Source organism: Lynx canadensis, chromosome C1, assembly GCF_007474595.2.
Source record: "Lynx canadensis isolate LIC74 chromosome C1, mLynCan4.pri.v2, whole genome shotgun sequence".
NCBI lineage: Eukaryota > Metazoa > Chordata > Mammalia > Carnivora > Felidae > Lynx > Lynx canadensis.
Window position 1 is genome coordinate 64887084 of NC_044310.1, and position 15377 is coordinate 64902460.

At 39.7% G+C, this 15377-nt stretch overlaps 1 protein-coding gene across 3 annotated transcripts in view; it reads left to right on the forward strand.

The window, feature by feature from the left end:
- MIGA1 (mitoguardin 1) overlaps window positions 1-7518 on the forward strand; it is a 106433-nt gene extending 98915 nt beyond the window's left edge. For 2 of the 3 annotated variants that reach the window (XM_030324309.2, XM_030324311.1), the window contains 2 exons: window positions 593-709; window positions 3844-7518. In XM_030324309.2, the coding sequence (XP_030180169.1) occupies window positions 593-709; window positions 3844-4062 (336 nt within the window). In that variant the 3' untranslated portion in view covers window positions 4063-7518. The remainder of the gene's footprint in view (window positions 1-592; window positions 710-3843) is intronic. The other variant, XM_030324310.1, reaches the window with a different exon arrangement.
- The last annotated feature ends 7859 nt before the right edge of the window (window positions 7519-15377 follow it).

Sequence of the window (15377 nt, forward strand, 5' to 3'; positions counted from 1 at the left end):
TTCAGAAGGTTGTTAATAAACTTGGAGAGGTTCCTAAATTACAACTGTGTATGTTACTATCGCACAAGAAGAGGTCATTACACAATTAAATGCCTCGGTAATATCTGGTTCCTCAACCAAAAGTTAGGATTCTAATAAGCATATTTATGTGCTTACTCATTTAAAAATCATTTTGGTCTTTTTCAGATAATCTAATTAAGTGGTTGAGTAGAACTGTTTATTTAATAACTGAAACCCTGGTCATCTCATTCATCCTAAAAATTTCACTGCTGAGGAACACCGTGGCATTCTTGTTATTGCTTGGTTATAACACTCATATGATTGCTTTTTTATGAAGTATTTTTATGAGGTGAAAATGCCTTCAAGAAATAACGTTCCTCAGCACATTTGAAACCATTGGCTAGGATATGTAAATTACATAAAACATTTTGTGACTCTAAAAGTTACTTGTAAGCTTATTCACTTCCTTAGTAGACTTGGTCTGCCCTCAAAAAGAGCTGGTCATGTAATGGGTAGGAATTTAAGTTTCTCTACTAGAGATAGCTAATTCAAGAAGGTGAAAATAATTTGATTCTCATTTACTTCCCAACAGATCCCAGATGGATTTTTTGCCCATTTTTATGCCATTTGCGAGCAAATCAGCCCTGTCCTAGCCTGGGGCTTTTTGGGTCCTAGAAATTCTCTCTATGATTTATGTTGCTTCTTTAAGGTATGTTCAGCCATTGAATCATTTTTTTCTAAATCAAAAAGCAGGTAAGTTTTGTTCTGTTTTGCTTTTGCTTTTGTTTTTGTAGAAAAAAAGAATGTTAAAAAAAGGTAAAGTTATAAAAGTCACCTAAATTCAGTGTTTAAATGCCAGTGGAACATTATTATATAGATTTGGTGCTTTATCCTGGAGTAGATTCCGTAAGTCCATTCACCTTATCAATTCAATTCCATCTGTAATGGAGACGTGTGTGTATGGTGTTACCATGTTACAGTCAAGTTGCTGCAGACAGTTGTTCTTCATCTCTAGACCCTTTTGAAATTGATAAAGCAAATATCGGTCTTTATTGCACATGTAGGCAATTTAGAGGTAAGTTCTGTTCCAGGTTAACATGAATGATAGAACCCTAGTTGTGAGAAATAACACGAAAGTTTAAGGTTGTATCCCAATGCCAGCAGTTTGCCAGAACACAAGTTACAGTGTACTGCAGAATTCTATGCCTGGCACAGTGCCAAGAAAAGTCTTTTTTTTTTTTTTTTTTTTTTACATTTATTTATTTTGAGAGAGGATGAGAGAGAGAGAGAGAATGCAAGCAGGAGAGAGGCAGAGAGAGAATCCCAAGCAGGCTCTGCACTGTCAGCACAGAGCCCAGCATGGGGCTCAATCCCATGAACCATGAGGTCATGACCTGAGCCGAAATCAAGAGTCACACACTCAACTGACTGAGCCACTCAGGCACCCCAAGTCTCAACCATTTAATAGTCTTGAATCTAAGCTGAGTTTCAAGGAGCAAATAAAAGTAAACATAATCAAGTGAATTTGAAAGTTTTTGATGTTTGTAAGTTTGGGTGTTTCACTAGACAGATGATTTAAAGTTAAATTATTGGGACACCTGAGTGGCTCAGTCGGTTAAGCATCTGACTTTGGCTCAGGTCATGATTTCACGGTTCATGAGTTTGAGCCCTGTGTCGGGCTCTGTGCTGACAGCCCAGAGCCTGGAGCCTGCTTCGGATTCTGAGTCTCCCTGTCTCTCTGCCCCTCCCTAGCTTACACTCTGTCTCTCTCTCTCTCGCAAATATAAATAATAATAAAATGGTAAAAAAAAAAAAAAACAAAACAAAACTGGGGCACCTGGGTGGCTCAGTCGGTTAAGCGTCCTACTTCAGCTCAGGTCATAATCTCGCGGTCCGTGAGTTCAAGCCCCGCATCGGGCTCTGTGCTGACCGCTCAGAGCCTGGAGACTGTTTCGGATTCTGGGTCTCCCTCTCTCTCTGCCCCTCTCTAGCTTACACTCTGTCTCTCTCTCTCAAAAATAAATAATAAAACGGTAAAAAAAAAAACAAAAAAAAAAACTGTTACAGAAAAATAAAAAAAAATTTAAATTATTATGTTTTTGTGCTGTTAATGTAGCATTTATGTAAATGTTTAGGAAATACTTATTTTACTGTCATTCAAAACTGATCAATTTTTGACTAGTTTTCTTGAACTCCCGAATGTATGTGTTTCTTGGAAAAATTTGGACTGGGAATTAAGTTTGTCATTAATGAACAGTCTGACTGTGGGCAAATCATGCTCTGTCCTCCTTTTCTTCATCTCTAAGATTGCTAGAGATGATTGCTAACGATTTGTCCAGGTATAAAGTCAAGCAAATTTATGAAACATGCCTTCTTAGTACTTCTTAACATTTGGTTTTTGTAGGATAGAAAGTAAGTATTTCTATTTTTTAGTTCTTTGGAATTACTTTTTTTCTCCCATCATGGCATAACAGGCTGAGACTTAATACTTAGTAGTATACAACTTACCTAAATTGAGTTCCGGGAAAAAAAAGGATGAGATTTTACTATTTTCAACAGCATGGATGGACCTAGAGGGTATCATGCTAAGTGAAATATGTCAGCCAGAGAAAGACAGATGCCATATGGTTTCACTTATGTGTGGAAACCAAAAACAAAGCAAATGAACAAACAAAAAACCAAATAGAATCATAAATACAGAGTGGTACCTGGCTGGCTCAGTTGGTAGAGCATACAACTCTTGATCTTGGGATTGTGAGTTCCAGCCCTTCGTTGGGTGTAGATTACTTAAAAGAGAAAATCTTAAGTAAATAAATACAGGGAACAAACTGGGGGTTGCCAGAGGGGAAGGAATTGGGAGGCTGGGCGAAATAGGTAAAGGGGATTAAGAGGTAGAAACTTCCAGTTATAAAATAAGTCACGGAGATGAAAAGTACAACATAGGGAATATAGTCAATAATATTGTAATAACATTGTATGGTGACAGGTGGTAACTACACTTACCTTGGTGAGCACTGAGTAATGTACAGACTTGTTGAATCATTGTGTTGTATACCTGAAATTAATATAACACTGTATGTCAACTATGCATCAATTTAAAAAAAAATGGGTTTCAGCATAAATATTAACTTACTGAAATGAAATATCTTTCGTGATCTTTCTATTTGAAATCTGAAATTTTTATTTTTCATCTATCTTAAGTTTTTTAGGTACAGAAAAATACATACTTGAAACTTAAAAGTGGGGCTCCTGGGTGGCTCAGTTGGCTAAGTGTCGACTCTTGGTTTCAGTTTAGGTCATGATCTCACGGTTTGTAAGTTCAAGCCCTGCATCAGGCTTCATGCTCTCAGTGTGGAGCCTGCTTGGGATTCTCTGTCTCCCCCCACTCCTCTCTCTCAAAAATAAATAATTTAATTAATTGAAAAAAGTAAGAGTTACAATTATGGGAAATAGTTTACTCTTCTATCTTAAAGTTCGTACCAGTGTTCAGAGGTAACAATGAAAACATCAGTTAATGGGAAAGAATTAACAATAGCCTCTTACATTTATATAGTACTTTCAGGGTTTACAGGCATTTCCCATACATTATTTCTTTTTCATCATCATGTCGGCTCTGAGTGGTACAGAGAACAAGTAGTATTATCCCTTATTTTACAGAAAAAGAATGAGACCCAGGAAAGGTTTAAGCATTTGTACAAGGTCCCTTTTCCAGTGGATGTGGAATTAGCACTGGAGTCAGGTCTTCTGACTACTAATTCAACGCTTGTTACAATATTAGTAGCTATTTAGATTAATACACTTTTGGTCTGTTAAGTACCAACCTGTTTTGTTTTCATTTTCCAGAATCAAGTTCTTTTCTTTCTCAAAGACATTTTTGACTTCGAGAAGGTGCGCTATTCCAGTATAGAGACTTTGGCCGAAGACCTCATGCAGTTACTTATTCGCCGCACTGAACTCTTACTGGCCTATCTTGGGGCTGACGCACTCAGACATACAAGTAGTTGTATAAGTAGTCATGGTCATGTTATGTCCAGTGGCCTGTTGGAAGCCAAAGTACAATAAGTACCATAAAAACCATACAACTTGAGTGTGCTATGAAATATTTAAGGTAACTATTGATTTTGTAACACATGTTATAAGGAATTGGGGGATATGGACTCAGGGAGAGAAAAGAAAATCTAGGAAAGAACGAGTGATCCTACTATATTTACACAGAAGTTCTGTCATTGAATCCCTGTGTACTGTACCCAAAATGATGTTTTCTAGTCTTTAGGTAATAATTTAAGTGTGGTGAAATGTTATATATTTTACAGAAAAACTGCTTGAATTGAAACCAGTACTTGGGAGTTAATTGATATGTCGTCTTGAAGCTGTCTGCAATGTCCAGTATCATTTTCAAAAGCTCTGTTTTTATGCTTTGCACCTTGAAAATATACACTTTAGCCAAGACCTTTGTGGCCCACATATATGTAAGAATATATTACTCCTTGTGTCAACAAGTTTAACTTTGCCTGAAAATGTATTTTTCATTGTAAAGTTATTCATTGTTTAATCAAGTTTGGGCAGTAGTGGTGTTTAATATGTACTGCTTACATTATTGCTTGTGCATTCGCTTATGTTTGAATCAAAGAAATTGTCATGGCTATCTTATAAAACACTTAAATGAATTGACACTGAGAAGTTTACATTAGATTTACTGCAGTTTCCAAAATATATTATTGTTGGGCCTATAAGTTAGAATAGAGACTGAAGAAATTTCTTTTATCTTTTTATAGATTAGAGCATTTTCCTTTGAATGACTATTGATTAAAAAGATAACATTTATTAACTGTAAGAGGTAATTAAGATTTTTTGTGTCTGTAGTTTTGAGACTATCTCCCAGTGAATATCTGAAGGTATTAATCTGGATACAGTAAAATAATTTCTCCTTTCTCCTTCTACATAACGTAGCACACTGGGGGTTTGTCATATTATGCCCCTATTTTTAAAATATTCATACTTTGAATCTTAGTGAGGTCTTAAAGGTTTTTTTCCCCCTGAGTTGAACAAAATATTTTTTAATGGCATGGAAGTATATTTCGTGTCCTTTATGATAAATAGATGAACAAATGGCTTGTTCATATGAGGGGTTCTTCAGGGTATATTAGATACATTCAGAGCTGTATTAATTTTGTGTCTAAATCATATACCACTTATTTAAAGTGGCTCACTCAGCAAATCAATGGATTGGGATTCATTGATTATGCTCCTGAGATGGGCTTTATTTATTTTAGGAGTGAGTTACCCAGAAAGATCTAAAGTATATTTTTTAAAAATGAATTTTTAGATTAAAGTGCCTAGTTTCTGATTAATAAGTAGAAAATGAAAAGTGAGGAGGAAAGCATAATCTTTTAAGGTTTTAAATATACATATGTGCCATATTTATGTACTATTGGTTACGAAATATGAGTTTCAGAATCTTTATGCTGTTTTCATGTTACTGTCTTCCATAATATGTGGGTTAGAGCGTTAAACAGTATGAAATATTGCTCTGATATTCAGCTCCTGACCTTTCTTACATATATTCGTAATTTAACAACTGGCTATTCATAACTTTTATTATTGATGGAGGAATATCATTAGAAGTATCAAAACTAAAAATTCCATTATGTGTTGTTTTACTTTTTAATTCATCTCTTGTATTTTTAGTTTCTTGTTGAGGTACCCCTGGCCTCGAATGATTCACACGTGTATACACACACACACACACACACACACACACACACACACACACTCTCCCATCATTGTGTAGACAGGACAATTATTGCTTATATTAATCTTCCTGTTTGCGGGGGGAGAGGGAGGCTAAATGTTCTAAGCTGTGATTTTACAAACAAAGCTAGAAGTAAACTTAATTACTTTTTTAGTTGAGGAAGATATTATTTTAAACCTATTTTGAAGAATTGCACTATTTAATAATGCTGCTATTACATAAGATGACTCTGGGGAGTTTATTTCATCAGATAAGATGAATAGCTTTCCAGAAGGTGTTTTATCTTCTCTTTTACTTTTCACCTTAAAAAAAAAAAAAAAAAGCCACCCATATTCAAGAGGTTGGTTTCTCAAAATCAGTGAGTTTGATTAGTTTCTTGTCAGTTGTGTAGCTACTATTTTAGTAAAATGCTTCTTTGTGGCCTTTGATGAAAGAGACAAGAGTGACCAAGTAGAACTTCAGGGTAGTAAGTATAGGAAAAACCTCTCTATTGTAAGGGAAGAAACTTGAACTTTTTTTAAAAGAAACATCTCTCAAAAACAGTTTCTGACCACAGAAGAGTGCTTAACACATATGTACCAGTTTCAGTTTGCCTTGATATTGGGGTAAACAGCTAAAACAATGTTGTAATAATAAAAAAGGATTAAACTAGTCTAGAGCCTCTTAGGAAGGAACCCTGTTTGACACTTAACATTGCCATCATGAGTCCTACTAACATCCACTCCCCTGTGTATGTGCTAAGGGCCTTGAAATCATCCGAGAAAATGGCTTTTTCTTCCTGTTTTCTGGAAGAAAAAAGATCAGTCAGTGTTCAGGTGATTTATATTTGCTAACTTTTTTTCTATTTTGGTTTCTCTATGTTTTTGTTCAACTAAAAGTCTAGTTAGTTCTTCTCGAAGGCTTATAATACATTTATTAAATATCAAACTGATATTACTTTTTTATTTAAAAGAAGCCAAGTTTTTCATCCTGTTACAGTCAGCTTCAAAAAACTTTCTCTCAGAAAAAAGTAGTTTATTTGCATCCCTTTATTTTGATTCTATTGTTAAATTATCTGACTTTATAAAAAAATATTTACAAACTTTCTCTTGCCTTAAGATGTAACATGTTCACACCTGAAACTAATGCAACATTGTATGTCAACTATGTTTCAATTAAAAAAAAAGAGGTCACGTTTTCTACTTAAATGATTACCTAAAGAGTGATTATTTGCATCACAAAAGAATTAGTTTATTATCCTTTTAAACATTGAAATAGGAATGCCAAAGTAACATTTAATATACTTCTCTGTGACCTTTCATAATCAGAAATTTTTAATTATGTTCATGACATAATTTGCTTTTATTTTAATATGAACACATGTAGGAAATTATTTGGAGTATATCTTTCAAAGTAATTATAAGAATGAGGCTGAATTCAAATCTTTTGTTTTTTGCTTGGATTAATCATATTTAGAAATTTCACTGGGACTCAAGAATTTATATAATCTATGATTAATGGAAATAGGGGCATTCTTTCTTTGTTCCTAATGATTCTATTTTGTTATTGTTTTGCTTAGTTTGAGAACAACCATGTATTATCTTTACTTGGCTGATATTAGTAAATGTGTCTATTTCCTAAATGTAAGGACTGTACTTACTAATTTATGTAAAAGTGAAACACTACTGTAGCAGAAAAAAATTGTACCGGCTCTTTAGCCAAAATAAGCTCTGTAACATGGATGTATTTCTACTACTGCCAAATAAAAAAACTGACGGTACATCTTACTGAGGTATCGACTATTTTATACAATGCTTATATACTTTTGCAAGATCATACTTGTCTCATCAGACCCTGACATATAGGAACTTTCAGTCTCGGCAAGACCACGGTCACAGGCACAGGGAACACAGACACTGCAGAACTGTTGGAATCAAGTGCCAAAGTAGATGTTTTCTTTATGGACTGAGTGGGAGAAAAGACAGTTTTCTGATGAGTGAAGCCAAACTACTTGAGTTGGGATTTGTTGTTGTTATTGTTGTTGTTGTTGTTGTTGTTGTTGTTTGAGAGAGCATGCGTGCAATTGGGGGGAGGGGCAGAGAGAGAGAATCTTAAGCAGGCTCAACGCCCAGCAAGAGTTCAATATGGGATCATGACTCAAGCAGAAATCAGGAGTTGGATGCTTAACTTACTGAGCCACCCAGGTGCCCCACAAGTACTTGTGTTTCAGTTAACAAAGTGTTTTGATTGGCAATCCTGTCAAACAATATAAATTTATCTGAATGATGTTTGTGCATCTGTCTCTATTCAGACATCCCATTTCCCACCACTTCCTCATCAGAGTTCAGATACAGTCAGTCAAGGAGGGGGTTGTTGCCTGGACACCGTTGGAAGCACCAGGCGGCAAAGAACGGTTTATCTGGACATAAACAGCACCTGCCATACAAGTGCGAGGTCACTCTCTTCCCAGCGCGGAAATGGGGCCGGGGTCTGGGGCAGCATCTCTGTCTCCGCTTCTGTTTTCTTTGTCATCCGGCACCCTCCTTGCCATCCTCAATCCCGCTGCCTGAATTTACGTTTTGTATTTTAAACATCACTGAATTTGGGGGTGTCTGGCTGGCTCAGTTTGAAGGGCACGCAATTCTTGATCTCAGGGCCATGAGTTCAAGCCCCACCCTGGGTGTAGAGATTACGTAAGTAAACAAAAATAAAAAATTTAAACATCTCTGAAATTTTAGGTTTGTTTAGAATACGTCTGTGCAAGCATGTCAGTGTCTTGTTACGTTATTTGTAGGGCTTTGCTGGAAATCTTTATTAACTCATTTGGTTTACCCACTGTCTTCCCTACTGTTCTTATGCTACTTTTGACTTTTATTACAAAGTGTTTCTTTTTATACTCTGTATTCTGTAGTACTTTATCCTGCCACATCTTCTCCTTTAATCTCTCCCTCTCCTCATGCTGCTATCTTTGATCAGGCTGCACAGCTTTCTTGTCTGCTGAGGTGGTGTTGTTTTTTACCCCTGCCTCTGAACAGTGAAAACCTTTAAGTAACCTTCATCATTTGGGCAGGGAAGGACTGAATTCCAATATAGAAGAAAAAAGCAAACCTTCTTTGACACCTTATTCTTTGCTTAAAAGCCATAGCAAAGTAACTGGTACATCAAATATCACCTCAACGTTTTGCTTTTAACTGTCTCTTATGTGTGTCACAAAAGCCTTTTCACAAAGTACATTTATATATAGGAGATTACAGAACTTTTATGATTTGCTATGTTTGAAGTAATACCATAATACTTGACTATAGAGGAGCACTTTGACATTTGCAAGCACTTGAAATATATGACTTCCAGAACTTTGTTGATTTTTTAAAAAATTATTTATTTAACAGCACTGTGAGAAAATAGGCCCACAGACTTTAAAAAGGACTGGATCCTTAATGTGGTTAGGAGATGGCTAATTTAAAAAAGTAGGGGAGTGCTTGGGTGACTCAGTTGAGCATCCAACTCTTGATTTCGGCTTAGGTCATGATCCCAAGGTCATGGGATCAAGCTCTGCATTGAGCTCCACACTGAGTGTGGAGCCTGCTTAAAAGTCTTTCTTTCTCTCTCTCTCTCCCTCTGTCTCTCTCTCTCTCTCTCTCTTTTTTAAAAAAAAGTAGGTTAGAGGCACCTGGGTAGCTCGGTCGGTTAAGTGTCTGACTTCGGCTCAGGTCATGATCTCGCAGTTTGTGGGTTCGAGCCCCGCATTGGGCTCTGTGCTGATAGCTCAGAGCCTGGAGCCTGCTTCTGATTCTGTGTCTCCCTCTCTCCCTGCCCCTCCCCAACTTGTGCTCTGTCTCTCTCCTTCAAAAATCCGAAAAAAAAAAAAAAAAGGTTAGGGGAGCCTGGGTGGCTCAGTTGGTGAAGCATCCGACTTTGGTTTCAGCTCAGGTCATGATCTCACAGTTTGAGTTCAAGCCCCACATGGGCCTCTGAGCTGACAGTGCAGAGCCTGTTTGGGAGTCTCTCTGTCTGCCCCTCCCCCACTCTCTGTCTCTCAAAATAAACTTAAAAAAAAAGTAGTTTTTTTTTTTTAATTTTTTTTAACGTTTATTTATTTTTTTGAGACAGAGAGAGACAGAGCATGAACGGGGGAGGGTCAGAGAGAGGGAGACACAGAATCTGAAACAGGCTCCAGGCTCTGAGCTGTCAGCACAGAGCCCGACGCGGGGCTCAAGCTCATGGACCGTTAGATCATGACCTGAGCCGAAGTCGGCCGCCCAACCGACTGAGCCACCCAGGCGCCCCCCCCAAAAAAAAAGTAGTTTAAAGCAGGTGTGTTTGTTATCTACTGCTGCGTAACAAATTATCTCAGAATTTAGCAACTTGAAACAATAAACATTATCTCACAGTTTCTGAGGGTTAGGAATCCAGGAATGGCTGTTTCTGGTGGTTCTGGCTTATCATGTCTCCTGAGATTGCAGCCATTTGAAGGTTTGAGCCGGACTGGAAGATTTGCCGTCAAGATTTGCTTATTTACATGGCTGTCGTTAAGCGGTATTAGGTTCTTGCCATGTGGGCCTCTTGGCTGCATAAGTGTCTTTAAATTTTTTTTTTTTAATGTTTATTTTTGAGACAGAGACAGAGCATGAACGGGGGAGGGGCAGAGAGAGAGGGAGACACAGAATCGGAAACAGGCTCCAGGCTCTGAGCCATCAGCCCAGAGCCTGACGCGGGGCTGGAACTCCCGGACCGCGAGATCGTGACCTGGCTGAAGTCGGACGCTTAACCGACTGCGCCACCCAGGCGCCCCTACATAAGTGTCTTTAAAACTATTGCTGGCATCTTCCAGAGTGAGCAATTCAAGCGGTATCAAAAGACACAGTATCTTTGATAATCTAGACTTGGAAGTGGCACATCATCACTTGTGCTGTGTTCTATTGATCACCCGGACCAACTGTGACAACTGTGACACAATACGGAAGGGCATTACACAAGGGTGTGAACATTAAAAGGCAGGATCATTTGGGGTCATCTTAGTGGCTGGATACCATCACAGGGAATCATAATACATTATATATAGTTAAGGTAGATACTTTAAATGAATAAATATATATTCTTTGGGCAATAATTTGATGTAGGGTCAAGGCCTTCACTACGAGTATGGATCTGTTTGGTATTCTGAGGTATCTTTGTTGTATAAACTATCCATCTAAATCATCATCTGGGATTTCCAGTTTCCCTTACTTTTGAAGGAGAAAAAATTTACATGGGAAGCAATGAATGCCAAATCCCCCTAGTTTTCTAATTTTGTAGCCACTTCTATACTTTGTCTTACCCCCACCTAGCTTGATGGCAATTTTTATAATCTATTTGCCTTTATCAAGTCTTCAAAGCGTTCATCCTAGCTTTTGTAAAAACATTACTTACTTTCACATTTATTGCTTTTTGTAATGTTTATGTCATTTCAATAACGTGCAACTGATATAATCAAGTTTGAGAATAAACCCAAGTGATTCGTGATAGGTATATGAGGTATGTTTATTAAAAAATGGCAAGTCCTAGATTTCAGATAGTCTTTTTTTTCTTTTTATTTAGGTACTTATTTATTTTGCAAGAGAGAGAGAGAGAGACTGTGTGTGTGAGTGGGGAAGGGACAGAGAGAGAGAGAGAATCCCAAGCAGGCTCTGGGCCATTGGTCCAGAGCCCAATGAGGGGCTCGTCTCCTGAACTGTGAGATCATGACCTGAGCCAGAATCCAGAGTTGGACATGTAACTGACTGAGCCACCCAGGAACCCCTCAAATAGTCTTAAGTTTAGCATGTCCAAAACTGAGCTCCTGACCACAGTGGCTTAAACCTCCTCTTGCCAGCACTTGACAACTGACAACTCCATTCTTCCAGTTCCTCAGGCCAAAAACTTTGTCCTCACACCTCATGTTGTATCTTGTGCCAAAATCTACTGGTTCTACATTTTTTAAAATGTACCAAGAAAAAAAAAAAGTGCCAAGCACTTCTGTCTTCACAGGTGTCACCATGGTCCCAACTCCTGTTACCTGTCATCTGGTTATTTTGGACACCTTGTAATTGGTCTCCCTGTCTCATCTAGTGTATTTGTAGTATATCAGCCAGAGTGAACATGTTAAAAATATGTCAGATCATGTCACTACTTTGTTCACAATCCACCATGGCCAGCCATCTTAAAAGCCAAAGTCCTTACAATGTTAGACAAAAGGCTCTGCTATGTCCTGTCCTCGTCTACTTCCTCTTTTCACCCTATGCCACTCAGCTTCATCCACACAAGCCTCCTTGCTCTTTCTAGAACATGTCAGGATCTTTCTTCTCTGGACCCCTTTTGTACAATGTTTGGGGCACCTGGATGGCTCAGTTGGTTGAACGACAAACTCTTGATTTTGGCTCAGGTCATGATCTCACGATTTGTGAGATCAAGCCCCGCAACGGGCTCTGTGCTGACAGAGCAGAGTTTTTTGGAGATTCTCTCTCTCTCCCCTGCCCCCCCTTTCTCTGAAAATAAACAAATAAAATTAAAATTAAGAGGTGTAAGCTATTCATTCCTCAATTAAAGAAACATTCTAGGGGCGCCTGGGTAGCGCAGTCGGTTAAGCGTCCGACTTCAGCCAGGTCACGATCTCGCGGTCCGTGAGTTCGAGCCCCGCGTCGGGCCCTGGGCTGATGGCTCAGAGCCTGGAGCCTGTTTCCGATTCTGTGTCTCCCTCTCTCTCTGCCCCTCCCCCGTTCATGCTCTGTCTCTCTCTGTCCCCAAAAAAATAAATAAACGTTGAAAAAAAAAATTAAAAAAAAAAAAAAAAGAAACATTCTAAATCGGTAATTGAAACAGCTATTTAAACTTAATCTAGACAGGTGGCCTAGATGGTCCAGCTCGCCCCCTTGCTCCCTTCAGTACCATTACCTCAACCTTCTTTAGTTCATGAAACTTTCCATGGTCATTCTGGCTGCAGGACCTTTGCACAAGCTGATCTCTCTGCATGACATCCTCTTTCCCCACTCCCCACTTACCTAACTTCAACATATGCTCCTGCTGTCCACTTAAATGCTGCTTTCTCAGAGAAGCCTTCCCTTCACTCCCAACCTGTGTCAGTGTTCCCTATTATGAACTCTCATTCCACCCCTTTCCTCCTGAAACTTTCCAACTTATAAGTATGCATTTATTTTTATGATTTAAAGAAGCGAGTACAAGCTCTCTTAACTGATAATCCACTTGCTGGGTTCACCTCATTAAACAAAGTGCTTCATTCTTCCTACAAAACTCTAATAGGGGGATGCCAGGGTGGCTCAGTTGGTTAAGCATCCAACTCTTGGTTTCAGCTTAGGTCATGATCTCATGGTTTGTGGGTTTGAGCCCTGAGTTGGGCTTTGTGCTAGCAGCACACAGCCTGCTTGGAATTCTCTGTCTCTCTCCTTCTTTGCCCCTCTCTCACTCGCTCTGTCTCGGTCTCTTTATTTATTTATTTATTTTATTTTTTTTTCAACGTTTTATTTATTTTTGGGACAGAGAGAGACAGAGCATGAATGGGGGAGGGGCCGAGAGAGAGGGAGACACAGAATCGGAAACAGGCTCCAGGCTCTGAGCCATCAGCCCAGAGCCTGACGCAGGGCTCGAACTCACGGACCGCCAGATCGTGACCTGGCTGAAGTCGGACGCTTAACCGACTGCGGCACCCAGGCGCCCCTGTCTCGGTCTCTTTAAAAAAAAAAAAAAAGAGGGGCGCCTGGGTGGCTCAGTCGGTTAAGCGTCCGACTTCGGCTCGGGTCACGATCTCGCGGTCCGTGAGTTCGAGCCCCGCGTCGGGCTCTGGGCTGACGGCTCAGAGCCTGGAGCCTGCTTCTGATTCTGTGTCTCCCTCTCTCTGACCCTCCCCCGTTCATGCTCTGTCTCTGTCTGTCTCAAAAATAAATAAACGTTAAAAAAAATTAAAAAAAAAAAAAAAAAAAGAAAACCCTCTAGTAGGTATCCAAGGCATGGGAGGCCTTCTTCTCCCTTCACCAATTCATTATTCATTCTTTCATTCAACAAATATGCAGTTCTAGATACTGAGGATATAGCAGTTGACAAAATAAATAAACAGCCCTGCCATCATGATCAGACATTCTAGTGGAAGAGGGCAGACAATAAACATTGTACTTAGTGATATGCAATATGGATAAAACCACAGCGGGAAAGGAGGGAATGCTGTGAATGGGGTGAGTGGATATTATATTTTTATTTCATGTTTGTTGTTGTTGTTTTAGAGAGAGCACGCACACGTGCGCGTGAGCAGGAGAGGGAAAGGCAGAGGGAGAGAGAATCTTAAGCAGGCTCTGTGCTGCATCAGCTTACGCCTTTTATTTTATTTTTTAACATTTATTGATTTTTGGGAGAGTGTGCACGCATGCAAGCAGGAGAGGGGCAGAGATGGATGGCGGGGGGGATGGGGTGACCCAGGATCCAAAGCAGGCTCGAAGCTGACAGCAGAGAGCCAGATGTGAGGCTCGAACTCATGATCTAAGCCAAAGTCCACTGCATAACGGACTGAGCCACCCAGGCGCGCCCCCCCCCCCCCCCCCCCCCCGCAGCTTACACCTCTTAAAAGAATTTCCATCATGGTGCACCTGGGTGGCTCAGTCAGTTAAGTCACTTTCGGTTATGGCTCAGGCATGATCTCACAGTTCATGAGTTTGAGCCCCGCCTCGGGTTCTGCACTGACAGTGTGGAGCCTGCTTGGGATTCTCTCTCTCTCTCTCTCTCTCTCTCTCTCTCTCTCTCCCTCTCCCTCCCTCTCCCTCCCTCTCTCTCTCTCTCTCTCTCCCCCTTCCTTCCCCCACCCCCACACTGTAGCATGAACACTCTCTTTCTCAAAATAAATACATAAACTTAAAAAATAAATCTCCATCCTGAGCGTATGGTGATGGGGTGGAGAAGAAAAGCTACAGCTGGGAGTAGAAAGCCTTTTCAATATCCCTGAAAATATAACCTGAGCACCACTGTCTGTCCAGAGCTGGAAGTTGGAAGGGTTTGTCCCTGCTGTATCTCTGTGGATGCTACTTCAATAAAGTTTTTATTTTTTTTTTTTTAATTTTTTTTTTCAACGTTTATTTATTTTTGGGACAGAGAGAGACAGAGCATGAACGGGGGAGGGGCAGAGAGAGAGGGAGACACAGAATCGGAAACAGGCTCCAGGCTCTGAGCCATCAGCCCAGAGCCCGACGCGGGGCTCGAACTCCCGGACCGCGAGATCGTGACCTGGCTGAAGTCGGACGCTTAACCAACTGCGCCACCCAGGCGTCCCTCAATAAAGTTTTTATATTTTTCTTTTTTTCGTTCTCTCTCTTTCTTCTTTTATTATTTATTTTGTGCATGCAGTGAAAAACTGAAGATCTCCCAAACCAGAAACCCCCCCTTCGTGGGTTGTCTGATGGGTTTAACTGACAGGCTGGTTGAAAAGGCGTGTGGGTGCTAACATTCTCAGGTGCCTTTAGTTTAAAAAGACCAGAAATGATTTGCCTTTAACTAGGGAAAGGTGGTCGATTATATAAGTATTATTCGCTTTTAGGTGTGTGTGTGTGTGTGTGTGTGTGTGTGTGTGTGTGTGTGTGTGTGTGTGTGTGTGTGTGTGTGTGTGTGTGTTTTAAACCTCTTCTTCTCCCTC